The sequence below is a fragment of the Choloepus didactylus genome, chromosome 14 (assembly GCF_015220235.1).
Source record: "Choloepus didactylus isolate mChoDid1 chromosome 14, mChoDid1.pri, whole genome shotgun sequence".
NCBI classification, from domain to species: Eukaryota; Metazoa; Chordata; class Mammalia; order Pilosa; family Megalonychidae; genus Choloepus; species Choloepus didactylus.
In genome coordinates this window covers 74012970-74032175 of record NC_051320.1, presented here as the reverse complement: position 1 = coordinate 74032175, position 19206 = coordinate 74012970, and the positions used below count along the sequence as shown (strand labels likewise).

The 19206-nt window shown below is 38.8% G+C and overlaps 1 protein-coding gene across 1 annotated transcript in view; it reads left to right on the top strand.

The window, feature by feature from the left end:
* Positions 1–19206, top strand: part of EXT1 (exostosin glycosyltransferase 1) — a 313958-nt gene that overhangs the window by 277584 nt on the left and 17168 nt on the right. The window contains exons 2-6 of the mRNA XM_037803395.1: positions 3620–3713; positions 5291–5398; positions 9375–9494; positions 16539–16671; positions 19076–19194. Of these exons, the coding sequence (XP_037659323.1) occupies positions 3620–3713; positions 5291–5398; positions 9375–9494; positions 16539–16671; positions 19076–19194 (574 nt within the window). The remainder of the gene's footprint in view (positions 1–3619; positions 3714–5290; positions 5399–9374; positions 9495–16538; positions 16672–19075; positions 19195–19206) is intronic.

The window sequence follows — 19206 nt, the reverse complement described above, 5'->3', positions numbered from 1 at the left end:
CATTATGAATAAAACTGCTGCGAGCATTTATGCACAAGTTTCTGCTTGAAAATAAGTTTTTATTTCTCTGGGATAAATGCCCAAAAGCTCAATTACTGGATCATATGATATGTCCATTTTAAGTTTTAAAAGGAACAGCCAAATTATTTTCCAAAATGGCTGCACCATTTTACATTCTTGCCAGCAATGCATGAAGGTTCCAATTCCTCTACATCCCCACCAGTACTTATTATTATCTGTCTTTGATTATAGCTATCCTAGTGGGTGTGAAGTGGTATCTCATTGTGGTTTTGATAATGACATTGATTATTTTTTCATGTGCTTATTGGCCATTTGTACATCTTCTTTGGAACAATGTCTATTCAGATCCTTTCCCCTTTTTAAAATTGGATTATTTATTTTTTTGTTGTTCAATTTGAAGAGTTCTTTATATTTTCTGGATACAAGTCCCTTATCAGATAATACAATTTACAAATATTGTCTCCCATTCTGTGCACTGTCTTTTCGCTTTGTGAAGGGAGCTAAGGGAAGAGGGTGCCCAATCTTCTTTACTGCACTCACCTAAAATAGAGCTTCCGTAACATGAGCTGGAAGGAGTGGGTAACGGGGTAGGTCGTGGGTCCAGTGTCACAGACCTTCACAGATTTTGCTGAGATTTAGTAGATTTTCTTGAATGACTGTTTCTTCATTTGCTTTAATAGCCTTAAAACAATTTCCAGTAACTTTAAACAATTGTGTGTGTGTGTGTGTGTGTGTGTGTGTGTGTGTGTGTGTGTTGTTTTGCACCAGAGAATGCCCACAGAGTTCCTTACTATGTCATTCTGGAAGTCCTACCTCCCATAGTTTATTCTTAGACTGCAAATACCCCCCTGGAGATTTTATACTTTAAATTCTCATCAGGTGATTCTTTGGGAGGTCTAGCAACCAGAGAAGGCTCTTCTCTGCTCGTATACAACAACATCTGCAGGACTGGAAGAGAGCCTGAAACATAATATTTCTTGAAAGGATAACTGAATGAGTGAATTGGTTAAAGCGTCTAGATGGAGGGAGATGTGGGGTGTCTGCATCAGCATGGAGAGTAGGGCCCACAGACAGGCTAGGTGGAGGGTACCAGACACATATGTGGCCCAACTAGAACCAATCGTCTGTACCTTCCGTTATAGTTCACTAGTAATTCATAGGCCACTGTCCTTAGAGACCAAATGAGAGGCTGGTTCCTGGGCTGAGCATGGTTAGAAGTCAGAATGAAAATCATCACACTGTGTACCTATGCATATGTTCTTTTTGTGACTGTATGTGTGTCTGTGTGTATGTCCACATTAGGCATACATTGTGTACACATGAGTAGATATCTATGTACGTATGTACACACACAGACATATATATATATATATATACACATATATATATAATGGTTATGGAAACCTTTGGAGCAATGGAGTATTCTCAAAGGTCCTTTCTTCTCTCTTACCTAAAAATGATAGTATAAATGATAGTGCGAAGGAATACTGGAATGTTAAAACTGAAACTTTAGTCATCTAGCCCAAGTGGCTCATTTTGCAGAAGAGGAAACTGAGGCCCAGAGGGCTCATGTGTTCTGTCCATAGTTTCACACGTACCTAGTGGGTTCCCAGCACCTGCCAGGATGCTCATCACACATCTCACCTCACCTATTATATGAATGAGCACAAGCTTCAATCATATAGGCTTTATTCGCTGCATCAGCAGATAATCTTTCTATATGAGCATTTAAAAATCAGCACCCTAAAATAGCTCTCATTTGAATTTTTCCTATAATTTTATGTGCTCCCACCCCCACTCCTTCCCTAAAGTAAATTCTGCAATTGGCAACTTTGAAACTTGTTACAACTCAGAACATTAATAAGGTTTTACATTTTTAGCAGCCTAATGATGAGGATGTGGGACCTTCTCTGCTGGTCCCTCAGGGGTTTCTATTTTGGGCATTTATTAAACCTTGCTCTAGTCTGAAGCATATTCAGCCTTTCTATGTTGAAAATTTTCAGTTTAAACTTTATACATACATACATACATATATATACATGTTCGTATATATTTTTTCCCTCCTCTCCTTTGATTAGGTAAAGATCCATACATTATCAACAGTTGAACTTACAGATACTTGTCAATTATTTTCCTGTGTTTGACAAGGAAAAGAGAAGCCGAAACCATTATAATTATAATTTAATATTTTTTTAAGTTTAGCTCAATTTGAGCCCTCTTAAAAATCTTTTCTACTTTGAAGTCTATTTTGCGGTTTAATTAATGCAGCAAGGGTTTTAATTTTACTCTCAATGGAGATAATCTTAATCCATTCACAGTGACCTTTTCTTGTGCAAATTAGTTGTACACGCTCGTTTAAGCAAATGGTCTTTTGCATGATGTCTCTTCTTAATGACGGGTTTATAATTGAAAATTGGCTTTCTCCCATATGCCTAGTTTGTGTGAGAATATAAAAATAGATGTGGACTTTATAAAAATATAAATATATATATCAATATACCAAAAAGAGAAGGGAAGAATCCAGCACCTTCAGGCTATGATTAAATTAGACTACTAGAGTCAGAAAATGCTGGTGACATATGCTTACTGTCACAGGCACACCTGTCTGCGGAGCATTGGAAGCTCTTGAAAAATGGGAGTGATTTCATCTTGGCTCTGAGAATCTGGGACCTTTACAGGACATGCACCATGTCTAGTCTTGCAAGTTGTCTTAAACTCATAATGAACTGAAGATTGCATATTTGGGAAAAAACAGGTTTTTACAGCAATCACTTGTAAACTGACATCCCTAAACAAGATCAAATCCTTTTTATCTTCCCTGAACTTCACTGGCACAAAGAGACAGGTGATACTCGTGTGGTATTTTCTATTTTTCCAAACGCAAAGGCAGTGTAATACATTCAACAGTATTTGAGGAAAGAAACAACTGTCTATTCACCACCCAGTTTTCTCACACCCTCTACTATTTGTATTTTTCTATTTGGACTTTCCCCATTTCTTGGACTAGCTTCCCTCTAGCTCTCCTACTCTTTCCCCTGTACATCATGTCAAAGGTTCTTAAACAGAAATATTTGTCTGGGGCAATCGAATGTTCTTGGTAAATGCAGGAACTCCAGCCTGGAGGAGAAAACAAATGTTGTTTTATGTTCACAACAGAGATGTCCTGAATAGTATGGTTTTGGGGAATGGGAAACAAGAGTCTTAGTTTTACTGACTGAGATGGTATTTGAAAAAGAACTTGCAGTGATTTCTTTTTTTCCTTTTTAAGATTGTGGAGAAAAAAACATTTCAGTACATGAAAATCTGATTAGGGAGGCAAAGGCTGGACCAGCCAAATTATTACCAGGACTGTCACACTTGTGTTTTTATACACTGTTTGCAAGCAACACCCCAGTTTCTCTGTCCAGCATGATCATCACGTTTATCCTCCTTCATGCAACAAAATTCCTTCCTCCAAAATGGAAATGTGAGAACTACCTGCTGATGGCTTCCCCGAGCTCATCTGGGTGATTTCAGGCAGGGATGTATCAACAGATGGTCATTTATCTCCCATTCTCCGTGGGTCTCCGCTTGCTTATTGAGCCTCCTCTCATTCTAGGTATGATTATCGGGAAATGCTGCACAATGCCACTTTCTGTCTGGTTCCTCGTGGTCGCAGGCTTGGGTCCTTCAGATTCCTGGAGGCTCTGCAGGTAAGAGACCCCGAAACCTCCCCGATTAGGGCTGAGGAGTGACTTCAGGATGGGTGGGTTTAACCTCATCAACTCTCCTATGATATCTAAACAGAAGGTGTGGCTTCCCTTGAGGACCCCAAGTCTGTTTTCCTAAGAAAATCTAAGAACATTTTTAAAAGTGTATGAGGGGATAGGGAGTGGAGATTTGCTCGCTGCCTTTGCAGATGAGAGGATTATAAATAGTTTTACCACCAGAGGAAATGGGCCCTTCAGGGACATGGTTGCAAGCTGACCTGCCAGGCAGCCTAGCTGGGCTCCTCACTGAGGCCCTGCCCTTTCCCTGGAAGCCAATCCTAAGAGCAGTGAAAATGGTTTATTGTTGATACTCCCCCAAAGCAGAATTGTCTGTTAAGTCCCCCTAACGGTCTTCTCTTGCTTCCTCTAACTCCTGATGGCGATGCCTGACAGGGTGGTGCTCCTTCCTTGTCCCAGCAACTCCAAGGCTCCAGAGTTCAGAGATCCTTGGCCCCAGCTCCAGAGCCTTCGTGGGAGGCTATCCCCTCCTTAACCTGACTCTACAGGAATGCCTTCTCCTGCTGAGAGAGTTGTCCATGTTTCCCACTGGGAAGTTGCAGCCACTCTTCCTTGTTGGCGAGGAGGAAGCAACTTCTCAACCTCTCTTATGCTCTACTCCCTGCTCCCTTGCTGCTCTATTCTTTCCTCCTCTGTGGTTTGTTCCTTGCGTGAATCTGAGCTTACTTAACAACACTTCTTCACTTCCAGTCCCTGTCATCCTAACTGCTAATCATGCTGTCATATCGTCCTACAGAAGGGCTTCCTCCTTTTGAACGTCTATTCCAGGATCCTCTGTCCGGCAAAGCATAGCATCACTAACATTCTTGTAACCTCTTGGGATGTTGCATGGAGCAAACCCATTCTCTGGTTTTGTTTATGAGTTGTTTGGAACCAGGACTTTGTCATTAGCCTGGTATTTCTTGGCTGTCAGATCACTGTGCAATAGCATGTTGATATGACAGTGGTTTGGTTCACTCCACACCAAAGAGAACAAGGTTCTAGTTCAGGTGTGTTGCAGAGCAAAGGAAAGGTGAACACCCTGTAATAATTAAGTTCACAAAATGCTATATCAGCAATGCCAAGCTCTTTGTTGCTCATGACATCGGAGTAAACCACTTCGTAAGCGGGCTTGTGGCCATTACAGTGGCTAAATCATTTATATTTAAGTTGTATTTGGTTTTGCACTAGGTGGCGGTGAAAGATTTTGTTGCATCAATAAAACTTCTCCAGCGAGGCCAGTCGCCTGTGTAGATGGAAGGTCAGCCAAACCATGTACCAGAATAGAAATGGGTTTTAGCAATCTAGGGCAAGACTTGCAAATATTAAAGTCTAGGCTGAATACATACAACCTTCATGTGATTTCGCAACTCATAAAAGCTCACTTTCCCACTGGCCTAAGCAGTCCCGGATCTCAGCCATGTAAGAAATGCCAGTAATTGATTTTAGACTGGTTTCCCCCCCATCGAAATTGCTCCTAACATCACTTTCCTCACGCTAATGAAGTATCCTTCTTTGCACAGGCTGCCTGTGTCCCTGTAATGCTCAGCAATGGATGGGAGTTGCCATTCTCTGAAGTGATTAATTGGAACCAAGCCGCTGTCATAGGCGATGAGAGATTGTTATTACAGGTAAGAAGGGGCTGTGGCCTTCAGCAGATCAGTGGCTCATTGCTGCCCCCAACCAAACTTTCAAAGAAGACAAATCCAAAAGGTCAGCTCTATACAAGAAATTTTATCAGGAGAAAATTGCCTGTGTCATGGTGAATATGAAGTCATTGAATATGACATTGTTCACTTTCCAACACAAAATCTGCCCAGGTCCAGAGAATATATTCTGAAAACAGGAAAATTGCTGATAAAGAACATGAGCTTTTGTGGTGAGAAGAGATGGATATCCAACCCCTTCAATAATCAGAACCTTTAAAAAATGATGCCAAACAGTGTTGGCACCATCCTGCCCCTTCAGATTCCTTTCCCCCTTTGGATTAATTTTCAGAGAGAGAGAGAGGTCTCCAGGGTCAATTCTTATAATTAGTGTTATCATTACTCAAATGATCCAGTCTGAGTGCCTGAGCCAATGTTATCGTTAGGATGTATATTTAAAAGAACACCACCTAATAAAAGTTGGAACTACTCGAGCGGTTTAGAGAAGGGATACGATAAAGGGAAATCTAAGGGCAGTAACAGTCACGAGGGATTTCTAAAGCCCCTTTTGTGCAATATGTTTTAGGCTCAACATAAATTGCCACACTCTTTTCTCTGAAGTTATAGAAAACTGCAGTTTCTTTCTTGGCATTGTATACTTTTTAAGCATTAAATCTACCACAATTATTTGTTGAGTGATTTGTTTTAACGTCCTTACTTTTTTTCAATATCCAGAAACTTGTTTCTAACTCTATTGTTGATTTTACTTCTGTGCTGCTGGCAGGTCTGCTAGCTGGCAGGTGAAGTAAGGCAGTACTGCCCTGAGTACAGGTGAGATCTCTCTACCTGAGGGGGCCTTGGGTTAGGCAAGCAAAACTGACCACAGCTTCTGGAACAGTCCCTGTGTCTGAGTACTTGGGTGTGTGATTCAGTGGCCCCTTTGGACCTCAGAAACAAAGGAGGAATATGTGGTCTTGTTCATTTGGGATAACTCATTCCACCCAAAATACAGCTTGGATTCTTCGCTGTTCACAGAGAAAGGGATCTGTTGTTTTATGAAAGAAAATCATCACAAAAATACGGAGTAGACATTCTTGCCACACAGAAATGGCAAATGTCTAAAACATTTACTCATGAAAGGCCAAACAAACGTTATATATGTAGTTCTTTTCCATATTTCCTTTTTCCTTCCTTTTATGTTTATTTTAAATAATACATGCTCATTAAAGGAAATTTGGGAAATGAAGGGATTACAAAAAATCCACCATAATTTCTTTGGGATGGAAAGCATTCCAGGACACTTTAATTGTGGTTGTCTGATTTCTATCATTTTCCCAAAGTTATGCCTATTTCCCCTTCTGAAGCAACATTTTGACTTGTGGGTCTGAAGATTTTGTTTTTCATCCCCTCTCCCTGCCAAACTTTCTGGTATATTTCTCTCTCATATGCAGTCTGTCTTTGCACAGCTGCCTCCATATTGTACAGCAACTGCACTGTCGTTAACAATGGTTTTAAAGAGCTGGCACCCAGCCTGAATGTCTGCTCTGGGAAATGTTTTTGTTATGTTACAATTTTTCATTTCCTGTTTTAGAACAGTTTGGATGTTTTTATTTGCATATATTCTTGTCATTCTGTCGCCCAGAGAGTGTAATGTTGCTTTCTTATATCTCTTTTCATAGATTCCATTCGTTTGTTGCCTTTTATTAAGACTTCCTAGGTTCCTGCAACTTCCAAAACAATCCGGTCAAACTGCAATTAATTTGTTACTTTCCCATACCTGTCTCTCAGGACAAGCAGATTAATAACCAATAGCCAATTGCCATCAAAACTTTGAATTTGGTCTTTGCAGTTGATTGGAGTTATCCTCCAGAGCAAGGAGGAAAGTTATCAGGTACTTGTATTACAAGCGCTAACAAGTGTAATACATTGCACTTGGTGTAGGAAGATCAGGATGCAACTTATACAAGAGAGGGGAACGTATTCTTAGGCAATTCCATGTTATTCCTTTTCTCTGTTCATAACCACAGCAGGCTCAGTTTTCTGGAGGACCAGATATTGGTGATAGCTTTAGGCATTTTTCTAATGGACTGGTTCCTCACAAACATGATGAGACAGTGATGCCAACTTCTATAGCTCTTAGAAAATGCCATTGACATTTAGAGGAAAGCCATGAATATTGAAATTTAGCAGGGATTTTTTTTCTAATCTTCCTTTGGAAATCCAGGTAATTCTCCAAGTGAGTAAGTAATAATGAATTTTCTTTGATTTATCCATGATATGGTTGGTTTATCTACCTTCTCCCAGGATATTTTACTTCCATTTGACCTTGACTCTGATTTTGGTCTAACGTTTACCTGCTGGTGTTTCTCCTTTACCTGTTGCCTCCATGTTTCTTCAGTGCTGGGCACCCAGACATACACTTTGGGTCACAGATTTAGAATCTGGTTTTAGACACTGCCAAAGCAAGTGAGCTTTTTCTCCTGTTCTGAAGCAGTTTCACTGCTCTTCCAAAAGGCGAGTCTTGGATAAAAAAAGTTTGCCATCACTTCCTTTCCCTCACCTGGAAATCAGATGTGGCCCTACTCACAATGCCAAGAGTAACTTTCCCATTAAAGCAGCTAAAAAAGCATTCCTCCTTCAGCCTGGGTCCTTGGGTCTGTCCGATTAGTCATGCATTAGGGAGGCAAGCATGCAGAAAGAGGTGAGCGTAGAAGGGCAGTTGCTAATCACAAGGAATCTCCCCTAAGAGTGTAGACTCCATAAATTAAATAGACCTTGAACTGTAGGTGAAAACAGGGAGCAAGCCCAGGAAACTCACCAGAAACCCTGGAAGTACACTTGGGAGCTCCAGACCCAAGCAGGTTCACATGTAGACAAAAAGCAATTGGTCCAACCTTTAATATCATCACCTTTATGTCAATAATGATAATAATAGCTACATTAATTAAGCTCCCCATGTCCCAGGCACTGTGCTAAGCACTTATGTGATCTTCATGACAACTGTATGATGTTAGGGCTATACCCCAAATTTATAAATGATGGAACAGAGTCTTTGAGAGATCAAGTAACTTGCCAAAGAAAGCAGAGTTGGTACATGGTAGAGCCAGGAATCCCTCTTTGGTCTGTCTTGCTCTGTTGCCCCAGGCTTAACCATGAAGCTATACTACTATTAAAAGTAATGATTTCCCTATGGGGACATCAGCTAGCCATGTTCAATTCAGCTCTTCTTACATAACTAGTAGGTAAAAGCCACTCTCTTAGCCTTAAAAGTATAGCAGGCTGGAAGGGATATAGTTCCTTCCTTTAAAAATATATAGCCAGGTAGAAAGCAGTGATTGTTAAACATATATGATGTTCTACTAGGTCCATTTAGATTGGGGATACGGGCTGGAGGGAAAAAAGAGACCTCTGAGGAGCAGGAAGGCTCAAAGGAGTGAGGTAGAAGGTATTGCATGTAGAAATGACTAACTCCAGCTTCAGGCTGGAGGGAGAGGCTCACAGATGGTTTCTGCAATGTCCTTTTGTAGATATTTTGCAGCTCCTAGAATGGCAAGTCTTGGAAGTGCTTGGAGAATAGAGTCTTTTAGCCTTTCCCCAAGGCCTGTATCTTATTACATGTAAAATTCGGTTGTCTATGTGCAGGGTTGAGGATTTTTGGAACTCCAAAAGGAGGAAACAGCTGTTGCTACTATAGAACACCCCAAGCTACCGATGAGCTGGTAATGAATCTTAGAGGTGAACTGTAACTTTCACACATTAAAGGTCATAAAGGCTGATTCCCAGTGGGAGCTGTTTGTACCCACTTAGGGGCATTGCTGCATACAGGCTGGTGATTTTTTTTAGCAGATCTGGGTGCTGGAAGCTGGATGCTATGAGGAATAAAAGCCTAACTCAGGTGATTTTGATCAAGCGGCATCACTTTGTTTTACAGTTAATATTATGTGCTCACCTTGTATTACAGATTCCTTCTACAATCAGGTCTATTCATCAGGATAAAATCCTAGCACTTAGACAGCAGACACAATTCTTGTGGGAGGCTTATTTTTCTTCAGTTGAGAAGATTGTATTAACTACACTAGAGGTAAGTGAGGCCACTTGGCTCTTGGTCTTGAATAATGGTCCTTTACTCTTCTTTTGTTCTTAGTGGTGTGTGATTGGTCAAATGGAGCAAAAACAAAATTTCTGTGCTTGGATATGTCAATTTAACCTCCTTCCACCTGGCTTTTCTGTGCCCAAGCAAATATCTCCATTCCTGACAAAATCCACAGAGGAAAACTGACATGTTGAGAAATCACAGTCCTCTGACACGCAGCTTGGCTCTGTCTTGCATCATTTCAGGGATGTGTGGCTAATGACTGTCTTCCTGTCATTCATACCCAACGGCATCTGTGGAAGACGTATTTCTGGAGCCTATTTAGGAAAAAAGATAGTGATCAAGTAGGAGAAAATCCTCCACCATTCTAAAAAATATGAATGGTTACCCAGGCCCATTGTTCTGTGGTGATGGCAGAATTCATTCTCGAGACATTTGCAGCCCACCCAGCACCAGCATCAATGTTACAGTGAGGTGTTGAGAAGAAATTCAGGATTCCACTCATCTGGTGCAGAAAGTGTTAAACTTGACGAAAGCAGAAAATCGTTTTGGCAGATGGGTGCCCATCCTCAAGTTTTAAGGCAGGAGGGGAAAAGGCAAGGGAAGCATGGTTATGATTAAAACTCTGCAACCAGAGCAGACAGCAATGGCCTGAGGCTACACCGAAGCAGCACAAAGAGCTAAGAAAGATGTAGGAAACTGCACACTCAGGAATTGCAGGATTATGGGAAGGAGAAGCATAGCAATGAGGTGTTGCACTTAATGAAATGGGGGCATTTGTGGCCTGGCTTTTGGAGTGTTTACTTTGGAAAAGTGATTATTGCTCCAAGAGCTGATGTGAATTGGAGCATGCATTGGGAAGTCCATATAATACCAAGAAAATTGAAGTTGTTCTCCTGGGTCCACAGCCCTGTGTCCTTGCCTCCCTGAGTATTGTAGCCAGTGCTGGTTCATGCCCCCAGGCCCCCCAGGGCATAGATCTACTGCGAGCCCAGCCCGGCTCTCCCAGAGGCGTGCTCTCTGGTCACAGCAGCCTCTCTGCGTGATGTGCTTCCCCACCCCTGCCCTTGCCACCTCCTGCCTCCGCCTCAGTCCTACAACCAGGTGAAAAAGATTATTTAGGACCCAGGCCCATCCCCATGAAGGTGGCAGGGCCCTAAAGGGCTTTCTTATTGGAAGGAACTCTTCCTTTCAAAGCACACTCCCTCATTCAAAGGGATCAGCTTTTCACTTCTGTTCATAGCAGCAGATTTGAATATATAATCGTCTCTCCCTTCTCTTTTCTTCCATCCTGTCCCTCATCTAAGATCAGAGGACCAGATCTTTCCTAAAAAAAGGATCTTCCTTAAGGAAAGTTGAATTTAATTTTGTTTCTTCTTTTTGAAGTGGAAAGTACTTTTTATCAAAATATACATTCATTTTAGATAATAATGGAAAAATACTTAAGCATAAACAATAAAATAAATCTATCCTTAAAACAACCACTGTTAACATATATATACACACATGTTAGTTTTTTCTATGCAAATTTGTGAATATATTATAATTTTTAATTTAAATAAAAATCTTTCTATACATGCTTTATCACCTGTTTTTTTCTTTTTTTGGTTAATATTTTCTCATGTTATTAGATTTTTTCCTACACTTTTTTTAATGACTATAATATTATACATATGATATAACTTAATTTCCTTAATTAGTTTCCAGTTTGCAGACACTGCAGTTGTTTCTTGTTTCCGTTATTACACACATCATTGAAGTAAATAGCTCCAGAACCAAGTTGTTCTCCATGTCCAAAATTATTTCCTTAGGATAAATTCCTTGAATTCAAAGTTTTGGTTCAAAAAATATGCCAAATGCTAAGGTTTCTGTTATAAATTGTCAATTTCCCTGCAACAGGATTGAACTAATTTATACGCCCACCACACTATATGAGAAGATTTGTTTTGTTTATTTTTGTTGTTTTTGTTTTTTCATTTCCACCAATATTGGACTTTATAATGTTTAAAAATAACTCATTTTCTCAGACAACTCATAAAGAAGAAAATAGAAATGACCACAATGTTGTTGTCCTATTTTTCTCATTAATTTTTAGGAGCTTATTATATAAAAAATATTAACCCCTTTGAATCTTTTATTGCAAAAATTGTTCCCCAATTTGTGCTATGCCTTTCAAATTTGTTTATGAATAGACTATAATAAACAAAATTGAAAGGCGCATACCACAAATTTTATATGTATGTATATATATTATATATACATAAATACACACAGATATATGTATATATAGTTACTTGTATTTTTCTTGTACTTTTATGGTTAACTTTTTACATTTATATATTTAATCCAAATTACTTTTATATATGATCAGTGTTGAAGAAATCTGTTGTTGTGTTTTTTGTTCTTGGATAAATCATTGTGTAGTTGTCCCAGTGTATTTCTTAAATCATGCTTTCCTCAGTGTTTTCAAATGCCACATTTTTACTGTCTTTGAGTCTCTATTTCTGGCTTTTTAATTCTATCTTATTAGTCTTCCACTATTGTCCCCAGTACCATTATAAGGTACTCTGTTTACCTATCTAGTCTTCTATTGTTGACCATTACTTTTGTTTCATGTATGAGATAGATATACACACACACACATACACACACACACACATATACACACTCATATATATACATATATAAACTATGTCTTTATCCAAGCAATAACTTTCTGTATCTTAGACTACAGTTCTGACTATTTTCTTAGGATGGAGTCTCTGAAGTGGTATTACTTACTCAACCAAAGAAGCTAGGCATTTCTAACACTCGTGATATGTATTGTCAACTTACTCTTCAAAAAGTTTGTTTTAATCTAGAGTCTCACAAGCTTTTTGGTGGACACCCTCTCTTACTATTCTCTTGTCAGACATGAGGATCATAATTAAAATACACACATATACCCCTTTGCTAATTTACCAAGTGAAAAATGATATCTCATTAACTCTCGTTTGAGTATGGTTTATTGCATGTGCATAGATCTGGTCTCTCACCTATTAGGTTAGTAATGCTCAATTTTCCTGTAATAATAGCTGGATGTGTTATATTATCAGAATAGTTTAAGTCAAACTATTTTCACCTTTGAGTCTGGGAAGGCCTTCTCCCCCTTGGATTCAAGCTAGTGCAATTTCTTTAGCGAAGTTGTTTTTAAAATTCTACAAACCATATACTTTGTTCAAATTTATAGCAACTGTCAAATCTCCTTATATAGTCCTGAGATTGAATTGTAACAATTTGACCTCTCAACCAAATTGCATGTGAGATACCATTCAGATTTCCATCTTCATTTAGAACTCAGATTTCCCCAGAATTCAACACAAACAGAAAAGCAGGGAAAATGGCAGAAATTGCCATCCACACACAAATAAACAAAGCCAGTATGTCTATAGGGACAGTTTGAAATTGCCATCCACACACAAATAAACAAAGCCAGTATGTTTATAGGGACAGTTTAAGTATCTGTTGTCAGGAATACCCATTTGGTTTGGAACTTAGAAGATAGAAGCACTGACCAGGTAATTCAAAGTTGCCCTCAGACAACATAGATTCAAGGATACCAATGTTTCTGCTGCATTCTACGCTGGACCTCTCCAGAATGCTGGGTCCTTCTTCCTTGCTTGACAAATTCTAGGCCACGGGAAGGGTGTTACTTGGTATTCAGAGATTATGAACCTTTGAGTTATAGGCAGTATTGAGGTCACAGTTGAAAAGAGGACACCTCATCTTTTCCTCCAATGCCATGGCCCAGTTGTTAGTGCATTCCATTGTGCAGCACTCAACATACATGTGATTCTGCTAGTATTTCCAATCTGATTGAAATGCCTTAATGATACATCTTGGAATTAAGGAGCTATTTAATCAGTGCTAGGTTCTTTGGAACTCAGTTTGTGCAAATTGAAAAGTAAGGATGGGGACAATGATAAAATGCAGCAAAGACAGGGTCCCTTCATAGATTTCTGTTGTTTGTCAGAATATCGCACAACATAGAACTCAGTCAGAATCAAGGTGGGCAAAAGAAAATTTACATGAGATTGTAATAATAAATGAAAACAGAAAATGGTAGCTTGAGAGACACATTTTTACTGGAATTTTTTTTAAGTATGCTCCCTTTTCCTCTCCAGTTATCTAACCATACACATTCACACCGTGGTATTTCTGATGCTGTTATGAAACAAAATTTTAAAATCACTGAGATACTGGAAATAGAAGGTTCCTTTGGCCTGGAGGGAGATGGCATATGGTGGCACCACGTGTGTTAGGCACACATTGCCTTGGTCAGAAGACCAAGTCAGGGCCACATAGAATGACTGTAAGCTGTAACCAATAGTCTGTTATTTGGAAAACAGATGGTACATAAAAAAGAAAAATGAGGAGCCTGTCATTTTTCCCTTTGAATTCACATTAATAAGAAATATTACCCTTATTGAGAGTGCCTTTCAGGGAATTAAAGAAAAAAAATCCTGTATTAGTTGTGCATATTTGTTTATGAGTAGGTAGGTGCATGTTGATTCTCTTTGTAGCTAAAAAAGCATCCAACCTCTAATTATGATGCCGTCTTCCACAACAATAAGTGTGAGCACAAGTGCAATGGAAGGATTCTCAGGGCTGTTCAGTATAGCAATAGAACTGTACATTAGGAAAGGGGGGAAATGACTTTTCTAATTGGTGAAATGAGACCCATACTCTTTCAAACTTTTGAGAAGGCACACTGGTATAAACCTTCTAGAAAGACATTTGGCAATACATATGAACAGCCTTTAAAGTGTTTAAACCCCTTTGACAAAGTCCTCAATCCTAAAGAGTCCATCCTAAATGTGAAAAAATTTTATTCATAAATATAGTCATTGCATTGCATGGAAAATTGATGCTATTGTTGGCCAAGCAAACCATGAGTACCCTTAATAATATGAAAGGTATTTATAACATATAATATCTATGATATTATAGCTGTGTAAAAATGAAAATGAATATAGGAATGAAAATGAACATAGGAATGAAATTCTTTTTAAAGGCAAAAAGTCAGGACATATATAGATAAAAACAGGCAGCTATTCCTAATAAATTCTGAGAAATTATTAAAATTAATGTGATATTTTATTGTTTTATAAATTAGGAAAGTGAGACATAGAGGTGACAAATTGTTCGACTCAGGTTAAATTAAACATTTGATGCTGCTCTCATACCTGTGCTGATATCTTCCTGTCAGAGTCTGTATGAAGAGAATATGAAATGCTCATTGGCACTGTAAAAGAAGCCATGTCTTATTATCCATCCTTGAAATCTAAAAGATAAAAATATTCTGGTACTGAACCATAAAGATAGCCTATAAAAGGAGAAGCAAACCACCCCAAGTGAATGATGAGCCACTTTGTGACATCTCTGAGTTCCACGTTATTTGTATGAATGGTTGGATTTCTGATGCTGTATGTTGTCAATTTATTCTGTCTTGATATCCAGAGATAGTTAAGTGACCACTTATTAAATTTGGAAAGCAAAAAAAGGAGGATCTAAATGAAAAACTGTGAAGGAAAACAGACAGTAAGTTTAGAAGGTACAAATGAAAAAGAACTGAAATAAATGTTGTACAAAGTGAAGTAGATAGCCATGCAAAAATTATTCCCAGTCATGACAATTCTCTCATAGTTGCCTGAGACAACAACATTTTAACGTAACTCTGTTGTATCACAAAGATATTTTAGCTAGGTTCCTAAACTCTCCACCAAATTTGAAACCTCTACCCAGCCCTTTATAATTAGCAATCTGGATCTGGGGAAGAGATAAAATGTAGAAATTGTTGTACTAAGATATTTGAGTTCTTCCAAATTTCTTCCTTGCTTCTTCCTTCTCTCACATTGAGAAATATAAACATGATAAGTTTCGCAAAGATAAATGTAGCTCACTTTATTACCTGTCACCATGTGGGATGAGATGAAGATGTTAATAACTTTAGCAAATAATAAAACTCCATTTAAAATGGTCTGTACTTAAAATTACATTGCATTAAATGGAGACCTGGAAAATAGCAATTGGGGTCTTAAATCTCTTGAGACTTATGACAGAGTTTTTCTTGTTTTCTCCTTCTGTTTTTAGTACCCCCCCCCCAAAAAAAACCAACATTGATTTTGAAACTATGAAATTCTGTATCAAGTTAATTATTTGCCAAATCATATCTTAATGAGTAGATGGTATAATTACAAGAGTTTGAAAGTCACAGAGAGCTATAAAGTGGACTAATCACATTCAAATGACAAATGATTCAAGATGGGTGAATGCTTGACTCTAAATGGAGAATTTAATGATCTGCCAGGTCCCAAAGTCCAAAGAAACTAATGAACTAGCTTGTCTATTATTAGTCTTCATATGCCATGGTTCTTGCCCTGTTTTGTAGGATGTTTTGAATAATTGTTAACTCACTACTCTTTGAGATGAAATACAGTCAAACTTCAGCTAACCAGTACCCAAAGTCCTACAGTTGACTTTGAAAGGAGAGCAGCACAACAAGCAAATAAGTCTACCTCCTAAATTAGAAGAGCAGATCAGAGCCGCAGCAGCTGCTAGACTGTCATGCCTCCAATACGTTTTCTGCTTTGTGTCTGCATGGTCTGTTGACATCTTTGTGCACTGATCTTCCCACTGTGCATCTAGAGCCACTGCTAGATGCTCAAAAATCAAGGAAATACCTTGTTCCAGACACTCTACTTTGAAATGAGTGTGGGTTCATTACTGTAGAAATACAAAATAGAACTTATGGTTAAAGTGAAGTTAAATTAGGAAAGATGATTTGTCACTACCCATCTCTTTCTCTGACCCTCTCTTCTATTGCTCTGCTCGCTTTCTTTGTCCCCCAGACATAGTGATCACTTGAAATTTGTGGGGAGGTTACAGTCACTACGCTGAGTGCCACCATCCTTCCAGTTTGGATTGAGCATGCTCCTAATAAAATCTCATCAGGGTCCCATCCTCACCACATGCTTTGTTTTTGTTTACTAGATTATTCAGGACAGAATATTCAAGCACATATCACGTAACAGTTTAATATGGAACAAACATCCTGGAGGATTGTTCGTACTACCACAGTATTCATCTTATCTGGGAGATTTTCCTTACTACTATGCTAATTTAGGTAAGTGATTCTTTTTAGAGAGCTGCCCTTGTACCTCCAAGATGCCATCCAGCGGCTCCTTTATTCTTTGGTTCTGTGGCAGGGTTTTCTTAACCACCGGCTTGGGGTCTTACTTTCCGGAGCCCTGTCATAAAGGGTATACCAAATCCAAGAGCTACAAATCCAACAGAGCATTGCAAAGTGAAAAAAAACTCCTTTCTCATCTGAGCAGCTGTTTTTTATACTTAGTGGGGTTGTGTGTTTTTGAAAAATGGGGCTCCCCAAATGAAAGATCATTTTGAACATGGCAGTGGGCTAGCTATCATTTTAAGTCCCATCATATATAAAATGGAGTTAGAAGAGCTCTTCCTAAATTTTTTTCACAATCCCAATTTCTCTATCCCATAGCAAAGAAACACTGAATTAATAAGTGGGAATGAGAAATGACTAGGAATATATGACAAGGGACGAATTTATTCATTCATTCACCGTTTTACCATGCTCATCTCATGTGTTATGCAAGTGCTATGCTAGGTGCGAGACATAAAATGTCAATTAAGATACAGTCTCTGCTCTCAAGCAGCTTTCAATCTAGCCATAACAGGGAAAAGAGTTTTGTCAGAGGGATGAAGCTCTACAGAAGGTTAGATAGTCAAGTATTTGGAGCCCCAGTTGTTTTGTGGTGTTATATCTTGGACATTTCCTTTTTTTTTTCACAGTTTTAAATTTGAAAAACCTTGGCATAGCAAAGCGTCTTTTGATGTGGAAAAAAGACTAGAGATTTTCTACCCAGTGCTGATGCATTCTCTATTAGAGTCTCTCCCTTTTTTAAGGTGTACATGTTTGGCTTAAAACTGATGAGATGAAACATAACGAAATTCACAGCCTGAAGTATAAAGCAGTGACAAAGAACCTTTAATTCAAACCAAACATGTTATGGGGATTCTGTCAAAATCAGTGAACTGATTCAGTTAGAATTTATTAATTTTTATGCTAAGGTAGTGGTTGATAAAATTTCTATATATTTCTTGTAGAATATAGACATCTTCATTCAGAGTTAGCACCATTAGAAGTGTATAAATGATGCTTCTTAAACTATTAGAAGAAAATCTGAAAACAGTGACTGCCCTCACTGTTAAGAAGGCAACCCCTCAATCGTATATATTCTTTTTACTTGGCAAAGCCTTCAGTGTGTGTTTAGATAGTGGGAAGGTTAGCATCTTCTAACATACAATTAAAGTGCTAATTGGATGACATAATTTGCTCCAGACAACATTTAAATTATCCTTTAATACATATAGACTGATTGTTACCTTTAGATCATCAATGTCAAAGCTTAACTTGAATGTCCCTGCCCTCTTGTTTGCATCTAAGCTACTAAAATGCCAAATTAGAGGATCTAAACCAATGATGTTTTAAAGGCATTTTCACCTGTCTGTAATTTCTTAGTGAGTTCCTAGGGGAAACACTGTGGGAAGCCATCTCACCTCTGTCTTTGGTGGCAGTAGTAATTTTGCAACCAAATGAAACCTTTCTATCTAGGGTTTCAGGGCACACAGTTTGCAGAAATTTGCATCATGTGCTTTTTCTCTCGACTGTGTCATTGCTGCCCAAAGAAGAGATTCTTGGGAGTAGGAGGGCTTCCTGTCCTAAATAACAACAACAACAACAGCAACAACAATCATAACAGCAGAGATAGCAGCTAACACACACTGAGCATCTCTATTTGCCAGGTCCTGTTGTAAGTGCTTTTATATTTATTAGCTCGTTTAATCTAATTCTCCTAACAATGCCATGAGGTTGGTACTATTCTTATGAGCGCCATTTCAGAGCTCAGGAAACTGGGGCACAGAGAGTTAAGTAATTTTTCCAAGGTCCCACAGCCACTAAGTGGTAGAACTGTGTTTCAGACATGGGCAGTCAAACTCTAAATGCTGTTCTTTTAACCTTTCCCACTTGCTAGTTATTATTTGAAATAGTATCAATCAGGCAAAACTCCTTTGATTACATAAGTAAGAATAAGATACATGCAGATACCCTGGGAGAGACAGCACATTCATATGATCCAGTCTAAACTACAAGTGACAAGAATAGAGCCTTTCTTGAGAGGGGTATGTGTGTATTTAGACATTCGTATCTAAAAAGTGGGAGGGAGATCAAAGACGCATCAAGGGAAGAAAAGGATATCAAAGGAAGAACGAGCAAGTGGACATTGAGCTGTAAATTATTGAGGTCTCTAGACTGAGGCAGTAGTTAACTAGCAGCTTATCACCTTGTTTTTGTTCTGTCAGGACATAAGAGGCAAACGAAAAATAAGCTAGAAGGGAACATTAGCTCCAGGGTGAGGCAGTGGAGCAAGGAGTCGTCATTTTCGAAGTCTTGTTTTTCTGTGCTTCATTAGGCTCCTCTCTCCGTTTTATTTCAGGTTTAAAGCCCCCCTCCAAATTCACTGCAGTCATCCACGCCGTGACTCCCCTGGTCTCTCAGTCCCAGCCAGTGTTGAAACTTCTCGTGGCGGCAGCCAAGTCCCAGTACTGTGCCCAGGTGAGTGGCAGG